The following is a 14,601-nucleotide window of genomic DNA, read 5'->3' as shown; positions in this document are numbered from 1 at the left end:
TAGGAGCCTGACTTGATGCAAAGGTGCTGGGAGGTGATTGATGCTCAAGCAGAGCTAGCTGTGACTTCAGAAGGGTTTGCAGACATTGAGTACAGTTCTCTGGAAACTATCCTTTCTAGGGAAACATTGAATGTAAAAGAAACAATTCTGTTTAAAGCGATACTGAAATGGGCAACTGCAGAGTGTTTGAGAAAAGAAATTGAACCAACTCCTGAAAACATGAGAAAAGTATTAGGTAGGGCTCTCTATTTAGTTCGCATCCCAGGGATGGCTTTGGAAGAATTTGCCAATGGCCCTGCCCAATCTAAGATACTTACTTTACAGGAAACCACTGATATTTTTATCCACTTTACAGCCAAGAACAAGCCAATTCTGAATTTTCCAACTCGACCTAGGACAGGACTCAAGTCACAGGTATGTCATCGGTTTCAGTCTTCGGCCTACAGGAGTAACCAGTGGAGATATCGAGGCCGTTGTGACAGCATTCAGTTTTGTGTTGACAAACGTATTTTCATTGTCGGCTTTGGACTGTATGGTTCAAGTAATGGTGCCTCTGACTACACAGCAAAAATTGAGCTAAAAAGGATGGGTAAAGTTCTAGCTGAAAATAATACCAAGTTCTTCTCTGATGGCTCTAGTAACACATTTCATGTTTATTTTCAACATCCAATTCAAATTGAATCAGACACCTTCTACACTGCATGTGTAATACTGGATGGAGCAGAGTTAAGCTATTTTGGTCAAGAAGGTTTAAGTGAAGTCACTGTTGGTAATGTTACATTTCAGTTTCAGTGTTCTTCAGACAGCACAAATGGAACTGGTGTGCAAGGTGGTCAGATACCAGAACTAATCTTTTATGGAACATCTATGCATTCTTGAGTTATGATTTGGTAGTCAAATATGCATACAAAATTATATACATTTAAAGGTATCCTATTGTCACTCAAGCTATGCACCCATTTTTGTAAGGTGGATGTTGATGTAACTTACACCAGAAAAGACAAGACTTTCTAAATTTATTTATTTTTTGTTTACTGTACTAGAAAAATACTGAAGAATTACTGATGGAGACTTACCATATGTCTAAAATTGCATAAATGGTCTACAATGTACATAATTAGCAAACCCACACTTCAATTACAGGCTGCAATCTCTGCTTTTTATCATTTCCCAATTGATTCACACCATACACTTCAGAGGTTAGATATGGAAATTGCCAATTTTGAAAGAGAACATGCATATTCTGATTCGGAGACTGTAGTATGGCAAGGTCAGTGAGTGTTTATATTTAGTATTGGGACTACACTGGTGAAAGTTCCAACTTGTATCTTTTTTTTTCTTAAATTAATTATTTTGTGGTGTAAACATTTTATGTAATAAACTTGTTATTATAATTATTATTATGTTTCAACCTCTCACTTCCTACTAAATAACCCATTTAAGTATTTAAGGGACATAAGCAAACTAAGACAGTATATTACCAGCAATGAAATCTATCATCCTTCTGAACAACATTAGTTTGTAAAGTATTTTAGTCACAGAAATTTGCCAGAAGAAAAACATATAAAGAATAGCATGCTGAGCAAAATGATTCTACAAATCAACGAAATCTGACTCTTTCCAAAAAATAACTTTCATCATGCTTTTCTCACAATAATTGGTAGAAAAATTACCAAAAAGAGACTTAATGTAATTAATAGTAGTCTGTTTACAATAAACTTCCTTCAAGAATAACTGATAATAGGAAATATTATTGAAATTCCTTTTGCACCATAAATCCAGAAAGGAAGAATTTCATAAAAACTTAAGTATATTGTAGTAGCATCTGAAATTAAATTTACCAAATTACTGCAAAATCTTTCAAGTCCAAAATTCCTTTAAATTGTATTTTAAAAAAACAACTGTTTCTTAGATTTGATTTTTTTCCACATAACAATTAAGTTAAAATGACAATTATTACATATAAATTTTTTCAAGAAAGTAATATCACTTATTAATGATAGTTAGTGAAGGAGTATTTTAAAAACTAAATTTTTAAACAAAAAAAATGTGGAAGGTTCTTTAAAACAAATACAGTTTAATACATAAAACATAATTTTGTTTTAAAGAAGGATACATTAAATTATACAGAGCATACAAGTTTAGTCACATGAATAGCGTTCAATAAATTCATATCCCACGTGATGAATTTATAGTTCATATAATAACTAGAAACACCTGTATTTTACGTGAGGAAAAAAAGTAGAGCTATGAACAAATTGGCTTTCTATTTTAAGAGTTTAGCATACCAGTTTCTGTTACATCCTTTCACATTTTGTTTGCAAGGCTCCACTACTTTATCAGAGTAGAAGAAAAGAACATTTTAATGAATTAAACATTATAATTACTTTAACCATGATGGACAGAGTACATCAAAAGTACCACACTGTACAAGTTTCTGAGAGACGTTTTTAGTTCAGTAAGTTTTAATTTCAGAAATAGTTACTTAAGAATGGTCTTAAAGTTGAGAGTAAGGCACAGAGAATTATGTAAAAAAATTCAGAACTAGGCACAAAAATCACATGGTTTCAAATACTACTACTGAAATTGGAGTTTGTAACATCATTGTATTCACTCATAATGCACCCTAAACTGGAGAGGGACTTTATCATTTTTATATCCAAAGATTTTTTACCTCAGAGGGTAACTATTTTCACAACATCAGACCTGAGAGTATATACATAAACAATATTAGTTTATAAAGAGCTAGAGGAGCCCTATATTTTATGGGGTTATTGGATAGACAACTATGGAAGTTAAAGAATATATAAATATGTCTTCCATCATGAAAGCAGACACTAAGAACTCTAAACCAATTGTATTGCTAGCAATCATATAAAATTAAGCATTACTGTGCCCATTTCTGAGTTTTTCCATATCAATGTATGGCCCGGGAAGAATTCTAAATAGTCTTTCTAAAGTTCTATCATTATCATTGGGAAACCTACAAGATGAATGTGCTACCATTGAAGTTAAACCTATGAGTGAATTAAAACCTAGAAGTTCAAATTGTCCGTTATTATTGATTGTTCTTTTTAGTAATTAATAAAATAGTTGTTTTTATCTTTAGAATAGATTGCCTTGAGAAAAAATATTGGACAAATGTAAGCAAATAGAAGAGGAAGATATACCTTTTGAAAGTGTTCAAGAAAAATCTTGGATAACATCTAAACAAACAATAAAAGGAAGATCTACCTTTCGTAAGTGTTCAAGAAAAATCTTGAATAACATCTAAACAAACAATAAAAGGAAGATCTACCTTTCGTAAGTGTTCAAGAAAAATCTTGGATAACATCTAAACAAACAATAAAAGGAAGATATACCTTTCGTAAGTGTTCAAGAAAAATCTTGGATAACATCTAAACAAACATTTCTTGAATTCTACCTTTCGGAAGTGTTCAAAAAAAAGCTTGGATAACATCTAAACAAACATTTCTTGAACTCTACCTTTCAGAAGTGTTCAAGAAAAAGCTTGGAATAACATCTAAACAAACAGAAAAAGGAAGGTCTACCTTACAGAAGTATTTAGGCAAATTTAAATGTGCCTAAATATTGTCCTATTATTATTTCTTTTAAAACAGCTATAGATCAATGGTCTCTACCAGTCTGTATATGTACCCCATTGGCTTTTTAAACATTTTCTAAAATATTTATGCACAAAATTGCTTATGGATTCACGACTTTTATAGTTGTATGACTGCTAATAACATAATAGTCATACAAAAAAGTAACCTTACATACAATCAATACTGCAATTAACCCCCACTAATAACTGTTGAGGTTTTCTGTTTATTTTGCACAGAAATGAGTGACTTCTTCCAATTTTTAGTCATTTCTTTACACTGACTGTTGTAACAGGGAAAAACATAAAGTTCTTATAGTAACAATGTGTTAATTAAGTTGTTTATCCTTTTACCAAGAGACACAAATAGCCATAATGATCTTGCAACCATATTTTAGCTTTAAAAAAAATACCATCACGGTAATAAAATGTACCTTATAATTTAATAGCATCATAGTTTTGCTCTTAAGCTTACCTTAAAACTTTTCTCAAAGATACAAGTGAAAACAAAATTATAAAGTTTTTGAATAAAATATTGTAAAAATTATATGAATTGGTCAAATTTAAGTTCAAATACTACCATTTCTATTGAACTTTAAGCAATTTACAATGCACATCTGTATTAATAGAGTGATATTTTAAATATGATGATAAGTGAGCTTCTGATTTATAAACCTCCTAAAAAAAATCAGTTACCATCTTTATTGTCACTTGTCCAAATGCAAGATTATGACTAATACAAAAAATAAAACTTTAATATTTTTAAAAATGAATTACATATATTAATTAGAAATTATGGTTGCAATTAGTTTCCAGGCAACCGTTTAAGGTTGTTTCTATTATTTTTTATAATTCTAAGCAAGCACCAAAGATACAGATTTGCAACAATTTTACAGACTATCAAGTGTTTTTCATGCAAGTATTTCATACTTAGAAACTTAAAAACTTTTTTATAAAAATGAATTAACCCCATTAATTATTCTGATAATTTTCTCCTTATCTTTGATGCAAATATCTATGTAGGCAAAGTCATATATTTACGGTAAAAAATATGTACTAGAACAAACTCACCAATGGCTGGAATATTGATGCACAATGCTGATGAAATTCTTAAGTAGGTTTTTCCCAGTTCGTAGACGTTGACCTAAACAAAAAGTATTGGTAATCTGAGACATTAAAGCATATTAGTCAAATTACATAACACAACTAATGTCCAGCAAAGAACGAATATAAACAAATACACACTAAAAAGTATTTATCTCAAATCTTTAAAAATACACAACTTCAGTAAAATCAGGATAAACCACAAGGTTTTCTCATCTTATTATTTTCATAAATTAAACAGATGCCTATCCAGTCATTGACAATTTTAGTTTTCATTTAACGGCAAAACAGGAACAATACTCACAGTATGAATTATCACTTAAAATGCGAGTCTCTAGTAGTTTAGGTGGAATTAACCACTACCTACACTGAAAAACACAATGTACAAATATGTAGTAACAGATGTTATACAAAATAGAAAAAACCCCATATTTTAAATATAGTAATAAAATGTTATCATTATATAAATATAACTTTAGTTTCTTACTTGCAGAACATCACTCAAATCCAGAAGCATATCTATACTGTAAGTTAAGAATAATGCAGCAACAGAAAAAATAAAAATTCATAGTTCACAAGATTGTTAAATTTATATTTGATAAATACAACACTTTTTATTCTCTCTATCTAGATCACTTTATATAGTATATTACTCTTAACTTCTATAACATTAAGTCTCTAACTAAGTTCCATAACAAAAAGCTTGTAACTCTTTCTCTATTGACATAATGTTGCAAGAAGTGAAATTAGTACTAAAAAGTAAGAAGATGCGTATCATTGTCTTTCTTAAACCTTTCTGAGCATTAGTACATTAAACAAACATATTTAACTACTGAAACAGATCATCATCTTAAATTATAAATCTTTAAGACTTGGGTAAAGTAGTTGACTGAATGTAATGTGTGTGGAAAAAGAACTGAGTGTATGTATACTTAAACTTTGGGACATCATATTTAACAGCAATTAAATTAGTTTCTTTTTAAAATATAAAGCATAAAAACAATGAATCCATAATGTTAAAGATATAACTAAATTTGACTAAGAATAAACATGAGATTTAATATTTATAACTTTTAATGTGAACTGAATTCTAATAAGTTGGAGGAAATTTTGTTTGAAGAAATAACAGCAAAATGCTTGAAAATTCCATCTCTAACAAAGACGAAGGACAGACTGAGTAATTTCATAAAGAGAAGCTACTTAAATCTCCCTGATTTGTAACTTAGCAACATTTTGTTGAGTAAAATGATCAATTTTATACCAATTGACCAAATTAAGTAGGTATCTGTTCTTTAAACATCTTTCCAATTCAATAGGATTTTTTTTAGGTAGTTGGTGCCAAAAATAGGTACATAATAATAGGAAATTAAATTGCTCTCTTTTTCAACCACACTGACATGTTACCAATTTATATATGAATATTTTATATACAGTAGTAATGCCATAAAAGGATACGTGGAGTGCCTTCGATTCTGCAAACCATGTATATACATGCAGCAATTAAATGGGATTGTTTTCTTCCTCTTGTCATATGGCGTGAAAGAGCCATCTTGTAAAAGTTGTAGGCAGTATCGATGCAATGTTGATTTAAACGCAGCTGCTCAGCAACTTGCACTATTTTTCTTCGAGCTAAGATAAAGAAGAACAGTTATACAATCAATTAATGTGCTAAAAAGCAAAGTACTTTAAAGTTTTACCAGATGTAAACACATATTCATAAATATTTATATTTCAAATACAAATAATGTTTAACCTGCTAAATTAGCATTCTGTTAAAAAAATTCAAATGACTTTAGACTATATTTTGCACGACCAACACTTTTGTGTTATTTCTATGACAGAGCTAAACGTAACCTTGTTTAAGACAATTTTTGTTAGATTGTTTTTGATTTAAAAGGACAGAGTATAAATTTCACACATTTCATTATTCCAAAGTTATGTATTTTTATCATGCAAATTATAAAATACGACTAACTATATCTCCTCAAAAACTGTAATAAAATTTGAACTCTTAAGAAAATGAATTTTGGTAGTTTTAAGTGTATTTTAATATCAGTGTTTAGTATCATGCAAGAATATTAAACTGTTCATGTGTATGTACATTAATTTCCTTGTGCTGCAGTATTCAGTTATAGTTTTACTATTCTTAACCTCTAATATTAATGAGCATATTTTTACATGCACATCGTCTTCATGAACCCCCTAAGTAGTCTATTCAAGGCCCTATTACTAAAATCAAACCAAAATGTTTATCTTCCTACATTTCCAGAGTTTATAAACATATACATAATACACATTCCCACAATATTAATTACAACTGTTGAGTAACTATTTTTTATTTAATTGGCTAACCTTACTATGGCTGTTAAAATGTTTGCATAGAACTAAATAACAAATATATTATGTTAACAACTTTAAAACATTACAATAACAACTTAGGGGCCACAAAATTTGTGTTTAGAAGCAACATAACTCAGTGTTTTAGTTATAAACTTCAACCAACAAACCTGCAATTCTTAACTCAAGTACACCTAAGTGATAAAATTCTACTACTTGTATGTAGTTTTCTTTCTCTTTCAGCAGTCCAGTTAAATAATTTGTGTGGGTATTTTCATGAAACAACATACTTTTGTTATTAAATAGTAACCTGATTTCTATTCCCAGGTAACCTATATACACAGGTGGAGGTTAAAGTGCACATACCACAACCTTTTACAGGCTGCCGGTTAATATGGTATCATGTATTTGATGTCAGAGTTATCAACTATTCATTTTGGTCTACATTACTGACTTAGCAACAGTTCATGGCAGAGGAGAGTAAGTACCAGATATGATATACAAGGATACTGAAAAACAACTGTAGATATGCATTTCAGAAGTTCTGGAGATTAAGCAGATGCAATGTTCAAACTGTACGACTGACAAAAGTATTTTCATTCTTCACATAAAAATCATCTTGCACTCTAACTTGTAAGTCTAAGTCAGAGTGACATCACTGATTCACAAACATATCTTTGGTAGAAATAACAAATTTGATATTCTGTGTATGACAGATCTGTACATTTCAGTCAAAGTTTGCCACACTATCAAAGTTTGTAATTGCAGTCAACACTCCTTATCCAATATGGTTAAACTATAATTTTCAGCCCTAGTGGCTATATTTTGGTTCCTATCTAAACTTTGACCTGTGTCAAAGGTTCTGTTCTACTAGTTTAAACCTCATTAGTCTGGCTTCTTTTCCCCTTTTATTTTACACATTTTAACTCTTACAACCTGTTTCCATCTAATATGCATATCTCAACCCAAAAGCGCTGATTCTGTCAATATCTAACCTGCACACTTCAACACCAGTAAACTAGTTTTTCACATAAGTAATAAGTTCCAACCCATGTGACCAAACTCTTGTTCATTTCAGTTTATAACTTTCACTCTCATAGACCTAATTTATGCTAAATTCCATTTCATAAGATTCAAACTCATTCTCCTGATCTCTGTTCCCATCAAAATACAGGTTTCAATACAAGAAAATAGTGCATTGGTTTCTATTCCAACAACACCTTCAAGTTTGAATCCCAGTGGTCTGGCTTTTGTTCCCTTTTAATTTGAAATCACAACCCCAGGTGTGTATGTGCTCAAATCTATGCTTAATAATGAACAATAATGACTAATGATACTTGTACCATTGTAAATGTACTTTCAACATGTACAGAACTTTCAGATTTTATATACATGGCAGCCACATATGCAGAAGCCAAAATTGTACTTGCCTGGTGATAAAACAAAATTACTTTTTTGTTCTGTCTTTAGAAAACAGATATATGTATAACTGACAGTCATCATTTAACAAATTCATATATGTGGGATAATTGTTAGCTTTAATTTTTGGTTTAAAATCTCTTTCAATGCAAAAATCCTGGAATATTATACTCTACAATTTCATTACACAAACATATTACATTCTGTTTTTGAACACATTGTTTAGAACAATGTTAGTATGAAGTTATGAATATACAATGTACATGATGACTTTTGTCAAATCACACACTGTTCTTTTTATTAATTGTCACTCTCTTGCTAGTGTTGAGTAAATCCATTCAATTTTATTATCTAAACACAAGATTCAAAGTATAGTATTTTACTTTATTATAATCTAAATGAAAGAAACTCCATTACGTAGTTTATTATGAAGAAGAACAATGGAAACCTAGAGAACAAAAAAAAGTATCATTTTACAAACCCTAAAAATAGTTTTAATTTAAGGAATACAAATGCAAGAAATGATGCAGCTAATTTTCAGATGCCTGATATAAGTAGATTTTTTAAGTTTCACACCAACAAGTAAAAACAAGTTTTGTGTGAAGAGCTGGTAGTCAAGGTGCAAGAGATACTACACTTTACGGTTTAAATGCCAAAAGCAGAAATAACATTGTGAACTGTTTAAACAGTAGTTTTTTAAAGTGTTATACAGCAGATATAAATAACATTTTAGACAAACTTTTATTCTTCATCATTCAGCCTAACTGATGAGTTCTGGTATTAAATTAAAGTCCTCATGGCCAGTGACTTGTAAGAGAGTCTGAGACAAAAGATAGATCCAAAATACTATTTTTACACTCCTCACATATGGAATCCAAAATGGAGAAAACTAAGAGGAGTGTGGAAAAATAGAATATCTGCAGTTTATGTGCTTTGCATCACAAATGTATGAAAGATCCACTTAGAGAAGAGAGGAACTTAAAAATATTGGCTAAAATTTGTCAATCCTCTTCAAATATCCAAGTTCATTATACATATGAGAGTTAATTACAATTTAATGTACTCCAGGGAGTAAGAACAAAAACAACAAATATGAGCTACCAAAATCTTTAAATAAACACGTATATGACTAACAAAAGAACTTGTAAATGATGGGCTAAGACAGGCCTCAACAAATATTTTCCGATCTAGGAACCAGCCAAAAGACTCAGGTGCCAGGTGTGCTTAACCTAACTTCACTACTGTTTGTACCGGGAAATGGGGGCAACACTAGTGCCTTGATTACCTGCATCTGTTATCAGTGATTTTTCCAATTTCCTCAAAATAATTGAGCCATTTCAATTCTAGACAATAATTTACATATTTTGGAGAAATTGTCACTCAGAAATTAATTTTGGTTGCAAAAGTTCAGGTGTTGCATGATATATCGGGGTTTTCATGTGCAGAGTCTGATGTGCATTCAAATTGTAAGTCGACTGGCTCAAGCCTAGCTTGTTATTTTTAGTTGTTAAAACAACAATACAAAATATTTATAGCTTAGTTAACTTTATTTGGTTAAAAAGACAAATACAGCTAAAAATCGCATAGGTGACGAAAATATCAAAATTAAATAATAGATTGGACAATTGCCAAGTTTCTATATATTTTTATTTGAAGATAGATGACATTTCGAGTTAGCACCCTTTACCAGATCACACAGTTTACAATGAGTGGGATACACTAATGCCTCGATTACCCACTGTTTCTGTGATCTGCAATTTTTTGCTTTTCCCAGACTAGCACTGATATTTTTTCACAGGCATTGATAGGATGCAAATGCACTTCTGTGTCTATAGCAGAAAACGTGCCAAAATTTAGGAGCTAATTATGCCTATGTTAACAATTAAATTAAACTAAAATTGGGATAGGTGATCAAAAGAAGAAGAAGTATTTGAGGAGAAATAGTGGAATTGGACTCTTGTAACTCACGAAATTTGGAGAAATCGTGTATGACTAACTGACTGACCGACACTTGGCTTTTATGATTATGACAACTTTTATAATTTTTCATGATAATGTGATTAAATGACAGAAAAAGACTATAATTTAAAACAAGGAACTTAAATATATTGAAGAACTTTATTTAGGTTAAACTTATGGGTTAATTAGTGAGACACACTAGTGTCTCGATTATCCACTGTTTCTGTGATCTGCAATTTTTTGCTTTTCCCAGACCAGCACAGATAATCACACTAACTGAATGAATTGAGAGAAAGAAGAAAAACAAAATTGCAAAAAATTAGTAACATGTTGTGCAACTACAGTGCTTCATTCTTGAAAACACATGAAAAACTGCTGAATCTCCCATTAAAATCCTAGAAACAAAGTTTGATTTAGGACTCAAAGAATGCTAAAATAGTTCCAAGAGTCCAGAACTGTTCTACATTCAAGTTCTCTTTAGCACAGCCCTACACATGAATAAAATGGGAGAAAATACTAGGTGCAATGATGAATTTTTTAGTTGCCATGGCAACCTGGTGCATGCGACTTGTCAAGGCCTGGACTAAGATGTAAAAAAATATTATCTTGGCTTAAAAAATATAAACAAATCATTAGTCTCACTAATATATAGTGAATGTATTAGTAGCTTAAGGTAGATAAGTTGGTGATTGTACTAGTTAATGATAAAATGTCTTATCTTAAGAAGATGTGAGCTGCTGTTCACTAATAAAAAGATTTTTAAAGATTTAGAGCAATTATTACTCCTGAAATATTTAAGAATCAATTCATCTAGTTCTATTTAAACATGAGCTGGACAGTAATTACATAATCTATAAAGTCCATGTGCTCAGTAAACAGTGGCAGGAAGGTATAGGAAGTACCAATAACATTTAGATAATACTCTCAACCAAGCCACCAAAAGACACTAAGACAACCTGAAAGCCAACAGTCCATCTAGTACATAACTGTACAACAATCCAAGACAGGTTATATAGATAATTTGAGCTGCCCGAAAGGGAAACATTAGATAATTAAGACTTGCTACCAACTGTAAAATATCTAGAATCTTTCTATATATCTAATTTCAGGCTGTCTTGGACAGGTTGACACAAGCAGGGCTCAAAGTGGTGTGGCAGTCAGGTACACCAATATCTGTCAGGTAAATAAAAGTATCTGCAAAATACAAGTTCAGGACTGTTAAACAAAAAGTACATCAAACACAGACAACTAAGGATAACAACTAAACCTAAGTGAATGACAACAAAATCTTTATTCACAAAACTGTGTATGTTTCCAGCTTAATAGCTAGCTTTAATATAAATGAATGTTGTCTGGCTAATGAAGCTGAAAGCAGGATCAAGAAAAAAATTAAATACCTAACATGCAAACCAAAAGTGGCAAAATAAGATACAGATTCATGGAAAATACCCAACTTTCATAAAGCCTGAGTGTGGCATCCCACATTCCTTAGATTATATACTCCAACCACAATTCTAACCATCCTAAGCCAGTCAGTATAAATTGCTGTAGCACCTGTTTGAATAGAATAAGTTTCTGAGGTCTATACAGAAATGTAAACACATTAACTTGAGAATTGAGAATAAAGTTTACAACGTGCATCTTCCAAATGTGTAAAAATATTATTTTATGTTTATGGTATTGTGACATCTAGTCAACACAGACTACATGAAATTTAGAAAAATGTTCTTAACATATCATAATACAGATGTATTAGTTATGGAAAAGTGAAATTACTGGCTCTTTCGGTTACAACAATGGCTCCTTTGACAGTTATATCATTTGTAGTGAATTTTTAGTAGCTAATGATAAAATGTGTTATATAACAAGTTTCTTGGCAACTGGCAAAAAATATCAGGTTCAAAAATATGTAACACTGACGTTTGAGCTAAAATTATTTAAAATACAATAAGGTCTCAATAACAAATAGAAAAATAAATGGAAGGTTCATAAAAACAAAAGTAGGCTTCAGTCTCCTTTTACACAAAGTTCAACAAAAGATTTTTGTAAACTGCCAATTATCTTATATTTAAACAATTTTAGAGTCTCTGTACATCATAACATTCCATGTCATGATGCTAGGTAAAGCCCCATCTGAAACTCGTACATCTTGACAATAGCTATGCAGCATATTTTCTATTTTAAAGGGTTCCCTTATGAGGATGTCACATCCAAAGCACACAACTTCTCCCTACTTGCTTTCAAAAATCAATCCAGTTTATTAAGACAACAATTTCCCAGCACCCATTTAAACAATTTGAATGTACAGAAATCCACAAGCAGTGAGTAGAGACTCAACAGATGTCTTCATATGGAATAGCATGAATACCTACTTCATCTTCCAGCTGCTTGAGGTATGTAATGGTTGAACAGGAGACATAACTGAATGTTTTATCTTGATGAAGTCATACTCTGTTGATTTTGTTTCCATACAATGCTGGTATTTCTGTTGGTACAAAGGGCCAAGAACGTTGGTTTAATTTTAACTTAATACCCACTCTTCTGATCTATAATGTGGCACAGTATTTGGCAGTGATCATGAATCCATTTGAACATAGGGGTATGCTTGACTCTTGTTTTGAATTATTCAAATTATTGTCATCTAGTGGATAAATTCTTTAGGTTGTCCTTAATTCATTTCACAATTCTAAGAATTCACAAATTATACAAACTCTAAATCACACATCACTACAGAAATTATATTGGTTAAAGGCTAGTAAATATGCAGTTTGATCAAAATGTATCAGCATTCACAGTTTTAACATAATCCAGCAGTTGTCAAAGATTACGACATAACTGTTAAACATAAACTGCAAATAAGGATAAGCAAAAAATAAAAGGCTAAATTACATATACCCATGTTCAGAAACCACCAGAAGCTTACTTTCTGAAACCAGCTTTAAGTATGTATGTCTTACATCTGAATAATAAAGAGTTCAAAAACTCATCTTAGGCTTCAGAATTTCCTGAGAAATAAAAAATGACAAAAAAACAAGGGAGAATAACAACAAATGACATTGATGAGCTTAAACCCTTAACATCTTGTATTATTCTGTTATTCACCTTCTTCAGTAGGTTGTGGGATAACAGTTACGACATGTTAAAGTGGATCCAAATAGTACACTAATATAAAGTCAACTAACATATTCATTCATTGAAGCAAGTAATTTATAACAAAATTTAACTTGTTTTTCACAAAAGATATTTAATAACAGCAAATTTTTCACAATAATGTTAGTATATTAAGTAATATCTTGACAGGTTTACTACATACCTATATATATATATATATACCTATAATTATATATATTTGATGAAATGGAAAGAAAACTTGTAAATGTAAAGGAAATTTATTTTTTTTGTATCATGGTTCATGATAACTGTGTTAAAAAAAATAGGACCCCCAATCAAATGTTTTGTTATCTATAAATATTTTCATCAACAAATTAGGTCAACAATCAACATTTGTTTATAAACTAATAACCTGTTTAAAATTCTTAACTATCAAATGGAAAAATTATTAAATATACTGAAAGAAAGCATGTTTATATCTTGTTTTTGTGAAGCTGTTACAAGGGTGCTGAAGTTTAATTCCATCACTTAGAATTCCCCTATAACAGGTGTAATAGCTTTAATTAGGCTTAAACTTATTGGATTCCATTTAGCATACAATAACTGCTTTCCCATAACTTGCTGTAGAAGGTGAATAGTATTATGATACAAAAATGTTTCGGGTAAACATTCCCTGCTTTTATATCTCAGGTTTTTCTCAATTTTAAGATAAGTTCAGGCATTTATTATTCAGGGATTGAAATATTAATTATTCGCATTCCTAAGAAATTTAACTTTGCTTGAGTAATTTCATCTTTTTAGTTGGCTTTCCCGATTGGGAATGCATGGTCCATCAGTATTCCTTTAGTTATGACCAATGAAAGTGAACATATTGCATGGATTCAGTAAAAAACAATTCATGAGGAAATGCAACTTTACATGAGGAAATGTAATATTATTATTTCTATCCCTCTTATTCAGATGTATGATGTACATTCTAAAGCTAGTTATGGAAGTTGCATTTTGATGTTTTTTTTTTGTGTGTGTGTGTGTGTGTGTGTGTGTGTGCATACACACATACATATATATAT

The 14,601-nt window shown here is 30.8% G+C and overlaps 1 protein-coding gene across 1 annotated transcript in view; it reads right to left on the bottom strand.

The window, feature by feature from the left end:
• LOC106472517 (transcription factor IIIB 90 kDa subunit-like) overlaps positions 1–14,601 on the bottom strand; it is a gene marked incomplete at its 3' end in the record, with an annotated part of 63,460 nt that overhangs the window by 31,674 nt on the left and 17,185 nt on the right. Inside the window, exons 4-6 of the mRNA XM_013933172.2 lie at positions 6,161–6,334; positions 5,193–5,224; positions 4,673–4,745 (exon numbers count right to left, since the gene is read on the bottom strand). Of these exons, the coding sequence (XP_013788626.1) occupies positions 4,673–4,745; positions 5,193–5,224; positions 6,161–6,334 (279 nt within the window). The remainder of the gene's footprint in view (positions 1–4,672; positions 4,746–5,192; positions 5,225–6,160; positions 6,335–14,601) is intronic.

The sequence above is a fragment of the Limulus polyphemus genome, unplaced genomic scaffold (assembly GCF_000517525.1).
Source record: "Limulus polyphemus unplaced genomic scaffold, Limulus_polyphemus-2.1.2 Scaffold5397, whole genome shotgun sequence".
Classification (NCBI taxonomy): domain Eukaryota; kingdom Metazoa; phylum Arthropoda; class Merostomata; order Xiphosura; family Limulidae; genus Limulus; species Limulus polyphemus.
The sequence above is the reverse complement of the archived record's forward strand: the minus strand, read 5'-3'. Positions and strand labels throughout refer to the sequence as shown.